We start from the raw sequence: 14488 nt of genomic DNA, 5'->3' as shown, positions 1-14488 counted from the left end.
ATTGAATAGGATTTTAGGGATCGGTATACCTGAGAGGAGCTCCCATAGCATCAGCTACTGACACATCATCTCATTTCCTTCTTTTCAGTTAACCAAGGTTACATCAGTAACTGAAACATTAGTTGCTGTTTTTTCAAAATACTTAACCCTAATTAAAGAATTCCAAACTTTCTGACTTTTTCACTCCTTCTAGAGCTTTTGAGCAACAGTACTGTGCAAAAGTTTTAGGCACATAATATGTTTCACAAAAACATTTGTGTAAAGATGGTTATTTATATATTCATCCTTAGTGTGTCAATAGGAAATATACATTTTAGACTTTGTATCTGCCAACAACCAAAAAACTATGTCCAGGTGTACCTAGGAGAATTGGTGCTGTTTTGAAGGCAAAGGTGGTCACACCAAATATTGATTTAGCTTTTTTTATGTTTACTGGACTTTGTATGACGTTAATTGACAGATGAAAAATATTTATGGCATAATTTTTGAAGACATCTTCACTATGCAAAATATTTCACAAGTGCCTAAAACTTTTGCACAGTACTGTCACCAATTATCTGTCCTTCTGTCTGTTTCTCAACGCCCTAGCAAACATCTAATAATTTAGCAGACTAATAATCAAATTGCATAAAGAAATATTCCGGATTCAATACAAGTTAAGCTCAATTGACAGCATGTGTTGCATATTGCTGATTACCACAAAAAATAACTTCGACTAATCCCTCCTTTTCTTTAAAAAAAAAAAAAAAGCATCAAAAATCAAGGTTACAGTGAGAAATGTGAAGCTTATAATTTTATAAAAGCACTTACATTAATTCTTCTTTTAAATCTTGTATATTATTGGATCAGTGAAGTTGTTTATATCATTGTTTTTACGGTCGTTTTATGGTTTGTGGAGTTACATCATCATGGCAACGAAATTGTAAAACAAAAAAAATGCAATAACATGCATATTGTTACGTCTTATGGCTATACTTTTGGAACTGTGATATTTTAACGTTTACAGATTGTCCCCATTCACTTCCATTTTAAGTGCCTCACTGTACCCCCTAATTTTGCTTTTTATAAAGACAAGTTGAATTAAGTTTTTGTGGTAATCAACATTATGCCACAAATGCTGTCAATTGAACTAACTTGTACTGAACCCAATATTTTCATTTAAGGCTTAAATACCCTTCAGACTTCTTGTTTTTAAATTTTCAGACAAGGCTTTGTCAAGCCAACATTCAAAGTTTGTCTCTCCTTTTCTAGTTCATTAAAAGTATTTTTCATCTACATTTGCACATATCAGTGCTACTGAGCGTTACTGGTCTTTCTTAAGGCAGACGTGGGATTTATGGGGTGGCGTGTTTTTAAAATGTTTTAGACATGTGCAAGAGGTCTTTTGAGACCAATAGAGATTTTCGGTGTTCTCTTACAGAATTTTCTGTAAGCATGGCTCATAATGGCACAACAAAACTCATAAAATGCCATAGATAATGAACATGGAATACAGGGAATGAGATGCACAGTTGTAACAAAGATTACATATTTTCACCTTTTCGATTCTCCAAATGTATTTCTGTCTCTTCTGATTGATATCAATGATGACAACAGAGCTGGCTGCACTTTCTGATGATGTAATAATGAGCTCACCGTGGGGCTCATACTGGATTCTGTTGATTGGCTCGCTGTGGATTTTTGGGATGTGCTGATACGAGATCAGTGCACTGTGAGCATTTATGTCCTGTGCAGGTAGGAAACATTATTTATGACATCAGTCTTACAACATCAGTGACACTCAACTTTATATGTTCAGAAGATATGAGAAATAAATACTGTACCTTTAGGTTCATTTTAACAGTTCCTTTTGTCTTATTTAAGTGTTTTTACAGTAACAATGTGACATTTAATTTTCATTCCAAACTGACTTTGCACTAAAATAACAATGAAGGCAGTATTTACACTTGGTTATTTCATGCGTTTTTACTGAGAAGATAGCTATCCAGTCATGAAAAGATGCATTTGGAGGTGGTATAAGATGCATCCAAGACGCAGTTCAGCCAAGTGTAAATGCATTTGATTGTTCTGGCCATACACTTACATAAACATACATAAACTTTACTCCTCCCAAACAGAACTAAGTCAGCATACAGACGTTTGGGAGCCCCGCAATCCACTTGTGAGCAAGTAATCATGGCTGAGGCATATTGATTAAGGAACTGCAAAAACTCAAATACTAATTGCAATATGGAGTGAAGAGTTTTAGAGTTTTTAACAGAAACTCTCTCAAACTTATAGAAACAAAATGATCTATGAAATCATTGCAAAAATGTTTTGCCCAGCATTAGCATTATCACGGTTTGTGTTTTCTGGAGGCTAGGGCTGAAGTGAGATTCATAATCAGCCTGGGAGTTTCATGTCCAAGTCCAGACCCTTTTTGCAGTGGAGGCTATTGGTTTGCAAAAATATACAGTGTATGCGCTTACTAGAAAGTTATTGGTACTCTGTTTCTTATATGGCATTTAAAGGGATAGTTCACCCAAAAATGAAAATTCTCTCATCATTTATTCACCCTCATGCCATCCAAGATGTATATGACTTCCTTTCTTCAGCAGAACACATTGAAAGAAAAATTGAAAAATATCTCAGCTCAGTAGGTCCTTATAATGCAAGTGGATTATAACATGATTTTTGATGCTCCAAAAAGCACTCATGTGGTTAAATAAATGTCTTATGAAGCGATATGATCGCTTTTGGTGAGAAAAAGATAAATATTTAAGTACTTTTCAACTATAAATCATCGCGTTCGGTAAGCAGCAGTATGCGCGTTCATGAGAGGGCTGAGGTCACGCGGTCTTTCTAGCAATGGCATGGCAAAGTTCCATTCATTGCAGCAGACGCTCTCTACCTCTGATGGCATTGCCTGGCATTGCCAACATGTGCACCACCACGTCTCCTGAGCTCTCTGTCTCTCTGAGGCTTGTTGTTGTTCTGCTGTTGGTCAAGCCTCCTCCATCTCCCTGTGCTCCTGGTCAGAGTACTCAGGTTCAAATAAATATGGCTGTGCAAAAATCTCTTCTTCTCCTCTTAAATCATAATCTTATGACATTTTTATTTAAATTTGCTTCGATTTGTTTACGGCGCTCGGACTGTACAGCGTTCCTCCTACACAGTTGTAAACAGTGCTGCTCATCCGGATGTGTCACGCATGCGTCACTTCTCGCGTGAACATGCCAACGCCAATACGTCACACGAGAGACCGCGTGACCTCAGCTTTCTCATGAACGTGCATACTGCTGTTTAAGGAAAGTAATTATTTATAGTTAAAAAGTACTTAAATATTGATCTTTTTCGCACCAAAAGCGATCGTAACATTTTATAAGACATTTATTTAACCACTGGAGTCATATGGATGACGTTAATGCTGATTGTCTGAGCTTTTTGGAGCATCAAAAATCATGTTACCATCCACTTGCATTAAAAGGACCTACTGAGCTGAGACATTTTCCTTTCCCTATTTGTCACTCACTCGACGTCGTGTCGATGTAGTGACACTAGGGGTCACTCTTGGGAGCCCGAGACACCTCTGGTCTTTGATAAAAGGCCAATAAAAATTGGCGCGTGGTATTTGTATGCCACTCCCCCGGACATATGGGTATAAAAGGAGCTGGTATGCAACCACTCATTCAGATTTTCTCTTCAGAGCCGAACGGTCATGCTCACTGAGCTGAATTCCCACGACACTTCATTCACCTCTGCTGGATCTGATGGCACATTTCAGCGGCTTCTCCCTCCTCTGCACTGGTGCACTGCAGAGAATGCCCCTGGGCGCTTCGGCAGAAATAAAAAGAGTATATTTCTCTAAAAGAGCGGCACACACGGAACGTCTTTTTAAAGACACGTCTTTTTAAAGATGCCTTTCCTTTGTGTGTTATTCCTGGTTGCGCTCGTTATCTCTCGCCTTTTGACGGTCACGATCACTGTCTTTTGTGTCTGGGCACTGCTCACGCGGAGACAGCGTTCGTGGATGGGTCATGTACTCATTGCGAGAACATGTTCATGGCAATGACGTGGTCTTGGCTTACCTTCGTAAGAAAGCAAGCCACCCCAGAGGCTCCCCGCCTCGGTCCTTCTACCCACGGGTATGAGGTCAGCGCGGCTAGCACTGGGGGCGATTTGGGGACCCCAATGGGACCGCCTCCGCCAGGTATCCCCCTGCGGACCTCCCATTCCCCAGCACGCTCATCTGCCCCGATCGGGCTTCCGGATGTGTCCGCCTGCTCGTCTCACAGCGAGTTCAACCTCTTATTCGGAGCCTGCGAAAGTGATGAGCTCTCGAGCGCAGCATCGGAGAGCGGGCTCGTCAAGTCGGACGCGGAAGCCTCATCTGGGCTCCTCCCTTAGGGTTCGGTCGCCCAGTCACAGGCTGACGCGGAGATGATGACATGCTTTCCCGGGCAGCCGCGAGTGTCGAGCTAGAGTGTAACCCTCCGCTCTCACCTGAACCCTTGCGGCTCGATGATTGGTTCCTGGGCTCGCGGCGCTGCTCAAAGCCACACCCCGCCCCCCGTTCCTTTCTTCCCGGAAGTGCATGAAGAGCTGACAAGTTCGTGGGAGGCACTTTTTACTGCCCGGTCCCGATCTTTCTGCTTCCCCGCCCTCACTACCCTCGATGGTGGGGAGGCCAAGGGCTATTCGGCAATCCCCCGGTGGATAAAGGCGCTCGAGGTGCACCTATGCCCACAGAGCACCGCCACCTGGCGCGGGCACTCAAAGCTCCCGTCCAAGGCCTGTAGGTTTACATCATCTCTGACGGCCAAGGCCTACGGTGCCGCTGGACAAGCCGCCTCCGCCCTGCATGCCATGGCTCTCCTGTAAGTCCGCCAAGATGCTAAAGGAACTGCACAAGTGTAGTTCCACCCCAGGATTGATGCAGGAGCTGAGCTCGGCGACCGACCTCGCTCTCCGGGTGACGAAGGTCAAGGCTCGGTCTCTCGGGTGGGCGATGTCCACCTTGGTGGTCCAGGAGCGCCACATTTGGCTCAGTCTGGTCGAGATGGGAGAGGCCGATAAGGCATGGTTTCTTGCTGCCCCCATTTCCCAAGTTGGCCAGTCCGGCGACACTGAGGACTTTGCCCAGCAGTTCTCAGTGGTGAAGCAGTAGACGGAGGTTATCTGGCACATCCTGCCCCGGCGCGGCTCAAGATCCCGCACCCCGTCTGCTCGTCGCCAAGGGCGTCCCCCTGCGGTGACTGCACCGGCTCCGCCGCAGCCCACCCCTGCGGCCCGGCGTGGATCCCACCGCAGGAAGCAGACGCCACCCATCTTGCGGCCGCCAAGAACCCGCGAAAGGCTTCGTAGCACCCCTGAGACGGGTGACCCAGGGAAGACGAAACCCGCTGCTCTGGAGCTGGTAAGCAGACCACTCCATCCCCCGGTTGAGGGTCAGGAGGAGAATCTTTTGTTACCTTTGCATTTAATTGCGCTGCATGCCCAAGTGGCTGCAGTACCCAAGAGTTCAGCAAGAGCGGTTTCCTTGTTCCCTGGGTATCCTGTGTGCACGGCCGTCATCATGACCACTGTCCACCACTCTATTTGGCAGGTTTGGCGCTCCAGCGGCGGTCTCCCCGCCCCTGAGCGCCCAGCTGTGGCACAAATCCGCCCCCAATGTGACAGTCTCCATGGGTCACGAGGAAAGGCCTCTTTCTCCCCCGTCCCAGGCTGTTCTGGGGGTGGTCACAAGGAGCCATTTAAGTACTTCGATGTTCCTGAACTCAGCAAGGCCACGACATGGTGTGGCACCTCAGGCTACGCCCCGCCACGAGGCCCCACCCGCCGGTACATCTGACGAGATTGTCCCTCCGGCCGAGATAAAGAAGGGGTTTTACAGCCCCTACTTCATTGTACCGAAAAAAGGCAGAGGGTTGCGGCCAATCTTGGACCTGTGAGTACTGAACCGGGCTTTACACAGACTCCCATCCTAGATGCTGACGCAAAGACGCACTCTAGCGAGCGTCCGGCATTAAGATTGGTTCGCGGCAGTAGACCTGAAGGACGCGTACTTCCACGTCTCAATTCTACCTCGACACACACCCTTCCTGCGGTTTGCATTCGAGGGTCGGGCGTATCAGTACAAGGTCCTCCCTTCCGGTCTGTCCTTGTTCCCTTGCGCCTTCACAAGGTCGCAGAGGCAGCCCTTGCCCCTCTAAGGGAAGTGGGCATTCGCATCCTCAACAATCCCGATGGTTGGCTAATCCTAGCTCGCTCTCGGGATGTGTGGTGTGCACACAGGGACTTAGTGCTCTCGCACCTCAGCCGACTAGGGCTTCGGGTCAACTGGGAAAAGAGCAAGCTCCTCCCGGTTCAGAGCATCTATTTTCTCGGTTTGGAGTTGGACTCAGTCTCGTTGACGGCACGCCTCACGAACCAGGCGTTCAAACAGAAAACAGCGGTTCCACTGAAACTCTTTCAGAGTCTCCTGGGGCATATGGCATCCTCAGCGGTGGCCACCCCGCTCAGGTTGATGCATATCAGACCGCTTCAGCACTGGCTTCAGACTCGAGTCCCAAAATGGGCATGGCACCACGGAACACATCGCGTGGTCATCACGCCGGTCTGTCACCGCCTCTTCAGCCCTTGGACCGACCTAATGTTTCTTCGGGCAGGCGTTCCCCTAGAGCAGGTCTCCAGGTGCGTCGTGGTCACGACAGATGCCTCCAAAACGGGCTGGGGTGCTGTTTGCAATGGGCACGCAGCCGCTGGCTTATGGACGGGCCCGCGGCTGCGTTGGCACATCAACTGCCTCGAGTTGCTGACAATTCTGCTCGCCATACGGAGGTTCCGGCCGTTGATCCAGGGCAAGCACGTGTTAGTTTGGACAGACAACATGGCAACGGTAGCATAAGACCTAAGGCCGTGGGTGGTAGACCTAAGCGGTCTACCACCCACGGTGGTAGACACGATCACTCAGGCTGGGGCCCCCTCTACGAGGCGCCTGTATGCCTTTAAGTGGCGTCTGTTCGCTAAGTGGTGTTCTTCCCGACGGGAAGACTCCCAGAGATGCACAGTCAGATCGGTGCTTTCTTTCCTGCAAGAAAGGTTGGAAGGGTGGCTGTCACCTTCCACCTTGAAGGTGTACGTTGCTGCTATAGCAGCACACCACGAAGCAGTGGACGGTAAGTCCTTAGGGAAACACGACCTGATCATCAGGATCCTGAGAGGCGCCAGGAGGCTGAACCCCTCCAGACTGCGCCTCGTTCCCTCATGGGACCTCTCTGTAGTTCTTCAGGGTCTACAAAGAGCCCCCTTTGAGCCTTTGCAGTCAGCTGAGCTTAAGGCACTCTCCTTGAAGACTGCTCTCCTGTCTGCGCTCACTTCCATCAAGAGGGTAGGAGACCTGCAAGCGTTCTCTGTCAGCGAAACATGCCTGGAGTTTGGTCCGGGCTACTCTCACGTGATCTTGAGACCCCGACCGGGCTATGTGCACAAGGTTCCCACGACCCCTTTTAGGGACCAGGTGGTGAACCTGCGAGCGCTTCCCCAGGAGGAGGCAGACCCAGCCCTGTCGTTGCTGTGTCCGGTGCGCGCTTTACACATCTATTTGGATCGCACGCAGAGCTTTAGGATCTCTGAGCAGCTCTTTGTCTGCTTTGGTGCACAGCGGAAAGGAAGCGCTGTCTCCAAGCAGAGGATCGCCCACTGGCTCATTGATGCCAGGATGTGCCACCCCCGGTAGGGCTACGAGCCCATTCTACCAGGGGTGTAGCGGCCTCCAGGGCCCTGGCCAGGGGTGCCTCTCTAACAGACATTTGCAGAGCAGCGGGCTGGGCAACACCCAACACCTTTGCAAGGTTCTACAACCTCTGGGTGGAACCGGTTTCGTCCCGGGTAGTGGCACGCAATACAAGCGGATAAGCCTGGGATAGCCGTCCGGGTGTATCACTTGCACATAGCGCCTTTCACCTCCTCTGAGCTGAAGACGTGCACCATTAATTCCCAGTAGTGTTCACAAACTATGTTCCCTGGTTGACTTCCTCCGAGCCCTGTGGCAGTCGAGTTTTTGGAGAGACTCACTGCCGGCCCAGTACACGTGCTAACTAAGAGCCCTGTTCTGGGGTAGGTGCTCTGCATGAGGCAGTTCCCTGTAAGGACCTGGTCGGCCCAGTTGGATAATCCCCCTTTTTTTTAGGGAGTGAAAAAAAAGAAGGGGAAAAGAGGCCACAAGTGGGCTAGACTGTCTCTATCTTTTGGGTAGTTGACTTGTCCCCAAAGGGCCATTCAACACCCATAACTATGTTGGGGGAGGTTACATGTCGGCCTGGTGCGCTGGCTACGAGGCACACAGTTGTCTGCCCGTCACACACCACCAGTTAACGTAACACAGTTCAGCCAGTTGCGGCGTCGAGTGAGTGATAGATCCTTTTATACCCGTATGTCCGGGGGAGTGGCATGCAAATACCACTCGCCAATATTCATTGGCCTTTTATCAAAGACCAGAGGTATCTCGGGCTCCCAAGTGTGACCCCTAGTGTCACTACATCGACACAACGTCTCGTTCCCTCCATCAGGGAACGGAGGTTACGCAAGTAACCATGACGATTTATCTTCAAGTGTGTTCTGCTGATGAAAGGAAGTCATATACATCTGGGATGGCATGAGGGTGAAAAAATTATGAGAGAATTTTCATTTTTGGGTGAACTATCCTTTTAAGATTTAAGTTTAAGTCACGACTTAGATTTAGGCTTTCCGACATCCTGTAAGGCTTCATTGCATCTGTTGTAAAAAAGTAAATAAAATAAAAATAACACCATTACTCTTATATCATTTTGGATTTTACCTTGGCACATAAAAACAAGAGACTTGGATAATTGTAACTGTACATAAATATTTCAAAATGGACACATTCACAATTTAACTTTTCAGTGCTTTGTATTTTTAATATTTTAATTAACAAGCAACAAATCCAGAAAAAAGGCAAAAAATAAGACATCTGTTCTTTTCTATTGCTTGGTATGTAAATGCTATTTTTATTTATGAAAATGGGCTTCAAGCGCATAGTACAATATTGAAGACACTGCACAATTTGTTCTGTGAAGTTTAAAGTTTTGAGAGCTTATTATTTCCCTATGTGTCATGCTGTCGTGCTGTGTCACATCTGTATTTACTTTAAGTATTATTTTATTTTGTGACAAAGAATATTGTTAGCATTCTGAACTGAGGGGAATGAAGATTCCAGAGATTAACAGGTTAATTGAGATTGTGAGACTTGAAACACATTCATCTCTTTGGCTAAGTATCTGTTCTCCCTGGATCTTCCGTGATCCTTCCCTCGCAGTCAAGTGAAGCGTCAGTATAATGGAGCAAAATGTTACGTTTCTCACAGGCCACTTTCTCATCTGTTTGGGTGTGAGACGCTAAAATATGGAAGAGACTGTGTCCCATGTGGCTTTAATACGAAACGCAATTCTCCTCCAATCTAATAAATTAATATGCACGAAGTGACTAAGTATAAAAAGTCCTGAAAATTAACACACTCACTGGCATATATATTTGAGCGGGGCCAGTTTGGTTGGTGAATGGCATATCAAAGAGCCCATTTAAAGGCTGAAGAATCCACAGCAAATTCACAGAGCCTCTCTCATCTCCCCACATCAGCACACACTTCTCTCCTGGAGCCTAATTAAACATGACTCACAGTCAACTAAAACAAACCAGCATGGAGAATTAAAGGAACAGTTCACCCAAAAATGACAATTCTGTCATAAATTACTTAAACCGGTACGACTTCATTTCTTCAGTGGATATTTTTTTCTTTAGCTATTTATAGTAGCCCAAGCTGCTCTTTTCCATACAGTCCATGAAAAAAAAAGGAATATGGAGTTGACACGACATGAGTAAATGGTGACAGAATTTTCATTTTGGGTCCCTTTAACAAACATAATTCCAGTTTAACACTGGGGCATGAAATGTCACTGGCCTACCTTTGTGTTATACCAATAACACAGAGCAGTTGCAGCATAACTTAGTCCTAAAAAAATACAGACAGGGGAAAACAAGGTCATAAAGTAAGCAGAAAAGGAACCGTTTACATCTGGAAGTTTTTTTTTTTTTTTTTTTGGCTCATACCAAACAAATAAACCTGCTTAATACAGGATGTGGTGATAACATCAAAAAAGTGGATGTCCCTGTTCATGGTTGCCACAGCGATCTTGTGGACGTTTGCCATGTAGACAGCATCTGTGGTCCATCCTCGGAACTTCCTGAAATATTCTTTCTTATCGCTCTCATCAAATAGGTCAGAACACACCTGCAGGGATAAAGGAGAGGTTTTGGATGAACCCATAAATGAACCCTCAAATAAGTCACAAACGTCTTTCATTATTGTAAGTGTAAAGATATAAAATGGTAAATAGAATTTTACAGTAAATAAACTCCTGTGTTATTATGTCACCTCCAGTTGCTTTAGGATGTTAAGACGACTGTTCCAAACACAGAGAGTTCCTCCTTTGCTGATGCTGATGTAACGCATGGGAGGCGACTGGCTCAAAGCCAGGAAACGAATGATTGGCTCTTGCTAATATGGTAAGAGATTTTACAATTAGAATAGTAAAAAGAAAGTGAAAGTTTTCACACATTCAAAGAACCTAGAGAAACAATAAGAAACTAAGTCTGTCATGACAAACTTTGATGTTGGCAGATAGATAGATAGATAGATAGATGGACGGATGGACAGACAGAGGGACGAACGTACGGACAAATAGATAGATAGATAGATCCTTTTCAAAATAAAAGTCCTTAAACATTATTCTTATGACAAGGGACTATTAAAGATGTATAGGATTGAGGGGGCCTGGATAGCTCAGCGAGTAAAGACACTGACTACCACCCCTGGAGTCACAAGTTCGAATCCAGGGCGTGCTGAGTGACTCCAGCCAGGCCTCCTAAGCAACCAAATTGGCCTGGTTGCTATGGAGGGTAGAGTCACATGGGGTAACCTCCTTGTGGTCACTATAATGTGGTTCTCACCCTCGGTGGGGCGCATGGTGAGTTGTGCGTGGATGCCGCGGAGAATAGCGTGAAGCCTCCACACGCGCTATGTCTCCCCAGTAACGCTCTCAACAAGCCACGTGATAAGATGCGCGGATTGAAAGTCTCAGACATGGAGGCAACTGGGATTCATCCTCTGCCACCCAGATTGAGGCGAGTCACTACGCCACCACAAGGGAATTGGGTATTCCAAATTGGGGAGAAAATGCGAGAAAAAAAAAGAAAAAGAAAAAAAAAAGATGTTTAAGGTTGAACTAAAAATGTATATTATCAGAAAAGGGAAAGGTTCAAATCAGCCAGAAGCCTTACCGAAACCATTCTAGAACTATATTCTATTTAGTTCTAGAGACAGACAGATAGATAGATAGATAGATAGATAGATAGATAGATAAATACTGTAGATAGACAGATCTAAATAATATGAAGATACAAATGTCACCTTGTTATAGACACAGTGGCATATCAATGGCTCTGAGATGGACAAATTTTGTCCAATCTGCAGTGAGTGTCTGCTCTGCTTGTAATTCTGCATCATGTAGGTGTAGAACGTCTCCCATCCTACACGGCCATCACAAGAGATGTCCATCTGTACAAAAAAAGACAGTTCTGCTCTGATAGCTTGTCATAAAACAGGTTCTAGTCAACTACATGGAACTGCCTGTGATCTATGTTGTTTTTAAGATGCTGGTCTTCAGCATGGGATGCTGCTGTGCTGGTGTCCACACCAGGTTTCTTAACTTGCTTAACCAACAAGACTAATTAGGTAAACTAGCTTTACCAGAAAGACCATGTTTGATCTAATCAGCAAAGTTTTGCTGCTGAAAAGGGTGGTTATGCTGGTCCACCAGTTAGACCAGTACTACACCAGCACATATCAGTCTGAAATAGCATGGCAATTCATGCTGGCCTAACCTTGTCAGAAGCATACTGAGAGTGAAAAGGCCTGGTAAGTTAAACAAGTAAACCACAAATGCAAGACCACTGGCCTCACTGAATAACTCCTCCACGTCATTTCTCTGGTAGTCTATGCCTGTCACTTCTTTCAGAGCAGAGAGGACATCGTCAACCCTCATAGAGTTAATGGAGACACAGTCACGTGCTCTGACTCTTCTGTTGGGTTTGGAGCTCACAGAACACTGCTTGAAGATGTGTTCCATCAGTAACTTCAGATGACTGGACCGCAGTGACTCCAGGAGACAGACACGCCGGCCAGCAAAACTGTAGATTTAATGGTGAAGAGGGAAAATATGGATATGATGTATCATTCAGCATTGGAAACAGAATTTTCAAACTACGTAGACTACAGAGTACAGATAGTTAGAGAGGGCAGAATAGAGAGGGGGTGGTAGGAGAGATTGACAGTGTTGTGCTTGTCCATGTGTGAGAGAGAGACAGAGACTCTCTGTGGAGCAAACAGGAATTACACCTTCAGAAAGTAACCAGGGCTCAGGGCAAATATGCCCCTGATATTTAAAATGTGAGGAAAATACAGTCTTTTTTATCTGTTATCTAACATTTGATATATTTCATAATATTTTACTCTTAAGTATGGATTTAGTGTGGGTTTAGTACCTCTGCAGACACTGTATTAACATATACCTGTCAGCTATATCTGTATTCTCTCTCTCAGAGGCAAGAGAGCGTTGTTGAACGTGGAGCTCATATGAAGTGGTGTTTGATGAAAAAAAAAAATACTAAATGTGAAGAAAACACTATCAACACCTCCAAAACGTACATTGAAGGTAGATAGAGAGCTGTATAATTTAACTAAAGTGGCCACCCAATAATTTAAAATGTATTATAGCAGAAACTTTATTGTGTTTTTGTGCATTTTTTACATCAACTTTTGTTTGTGAAGTTGATTTGCTTATATAGAGCAGCCATACTGAGAACTGGTTTAAATTATATAATTGAATTGAAGTATTTTAAGGTGCACTCATACTGTTTTTGAAATGCTGCTGACTTAAAATGGGCTATGCATAAGAGACTACTAATTTAGATATACATTCAAAATGAAGATCGGTGTCTTCACAGGTCTTTTGATGCTTATGATGCTGATGGAGTAGTTACCATAGTTTGAGAACCACTGGTTCAGAGCATTTTTGCTCATTTTTATAATCTAATTAAAAACAGACAGATAACCAGGCAGACAGACAGACCAATGGATGAACAGACAGACAGACGAACGATAGATAGATAGATGGATAGATGGACAGATGGACGGACGGACGGACGGACAGACAGACAGATAGATAGATGGGAGCACAGAGTGTCACCCATTCCATATGCAGCCCAATCAGTAAGATTCTTGGCTTCTGTAATTTATCATGAAAGCGTGTTCTTGTTGCCATTAGTGACTTTACAACAAACCTAAGTGAGCCGGAGAAGTTACTGATGGGTAGCTTTTAAATTTACACATGGCAGCACCTGTTCAAGAACACATCCTCAGTGAGACCCGCGTACTGAGCAAATACTCACAAGCACCTTTTTTATTATGAAAACACTCTGCAATTACGTGCTTGCTTTGTCTGACTCCATTCAGCAAGTAAATACTGTATGTAATGTTAAATTTTGCATGATCTTTTAGGTTTTTGGTGTGAGTAAAACCTTAGGCAATTCACTTTTACGATTTTGCATGTAAATATACATTTGATTATTCAAGTGAAAGGAATGTATGAAACACCTTATGTTTTGGAAAAGTGTGACAGCTGGAAATATTAAGGTCTGAGAAATGAACGAATTGCCTCCACTGTGTGATAATGATGTGCAATATTTAAAACTAAAATGCTATAAATAAACAAATATAGTTCACTTACTACTTAGTAGTGCAGGGAATTTCCTCCTTATAGACCTTCCATGGTTCCTTCCTTTGCTTCAAGGTTTCCATACCTTAAATATTAACAGACACACTGTAGACCCTCCAGAAGTAAAATAATTAACAATTCATTCCAAATATTCTCCTTCTGCACTTTATGTTTAGTGTGTTTACTTTTGCTATCTCTCCTTCCTCCAGGCATCCAGAGCTTCATTATGGAGACAGGAATGCTCAAGTTTCTAAATTAATCATCCATCAGTCACTAAGGCAATCTCCTACAACACACAATTAAGGAGGGGCAAAAACATTTCCATCCTGAACACATTTATTGAACAAACACTGTTTATTTTTATATTTAGTCTGTTGGAAAATCATGTATTCAATGTAACACCATCAATTATTGTATTTTAATTGTTCAAATCTTTCCTGCCTTTGTTTACTTGTTTTTTATTTATTTATTTATTCAGCTAATTAAGCTCTCAAATGTAAAGAAAAAAGGGAAGTTCAGTATGTAGCACTATGTACAAGTCTTGCTAATGTTGGCATTATGTTGAAAAGGCTATATTGAGAAATCTATAATTTGCAGAAAATTTAAGAAATAAAGAAACAGACTGTGTAACTGTCAACAATGATTTACTGTAGATA

General features: G+C 44.3%; 1 protein-coding gene across 1 annotated transcript in view; it reads right to left on the bottom strand.

The window, feature by feature from the left end:
• Window positions 1–12185, bottom strand: part of LOC127422875 (WD repeat-containing protein on Y chromosome) — a 35095-nt gene extending 22910 nt beyond the window's left edge. Inside the window, exons 1-7 of the mRNA XM_051666681.1 lie at window positions 11957–12185; window positions 11468–11586; window positions 10433–10555; window positions 10108–10288; window positions 9963–10009; window positions 9520–9657; window positions 1538–1726 (exon numbers count right to left, since the gene is read on the bottom strand). Coding sequence (XP_051522641.1) covers window positions 1538–1726; window positions 9520–9657; window positions 9963–10009; window positions 10108–10288; window positions 10433–10555; window positions 11468–11586; window positions 11957–12185 — 1026 coding nt within the window. The remainder of the gene's footprint in view (window positions 1–1537; window positions 1727–9519; window positions 9658–9962; window positions 10010–10107; window positions 10289–10432; window positions 10556–11467; window positions 11587–11956) is intronic.
• Between the last annotated feature and the right edge of the window lie 2303 nt (window positions 12186–14488).

Source organism: Myxocyprinus asiaticus, chromosome 32 (assembly GCF_019703515.2).
Source record: "Myxocyprinus asiaticus isolate MX2 ecotype Aquarium Trade chromosome 32, UBuf_Myxa_2, whole genome shotgun sequence".
In the NCBI taxonomy this organism is placed as follows: Eukaryota; Metazoa; Chordata; class Actinopteri; order Cypriniformes; family Catostomidae; genus Myxocyprinus; species Myxocyprinus asiaticus.
Note: the sequence above shows the minus strand (reverse complement) of the source record. Positions and strands in the feature narration are given on the sequence as shown.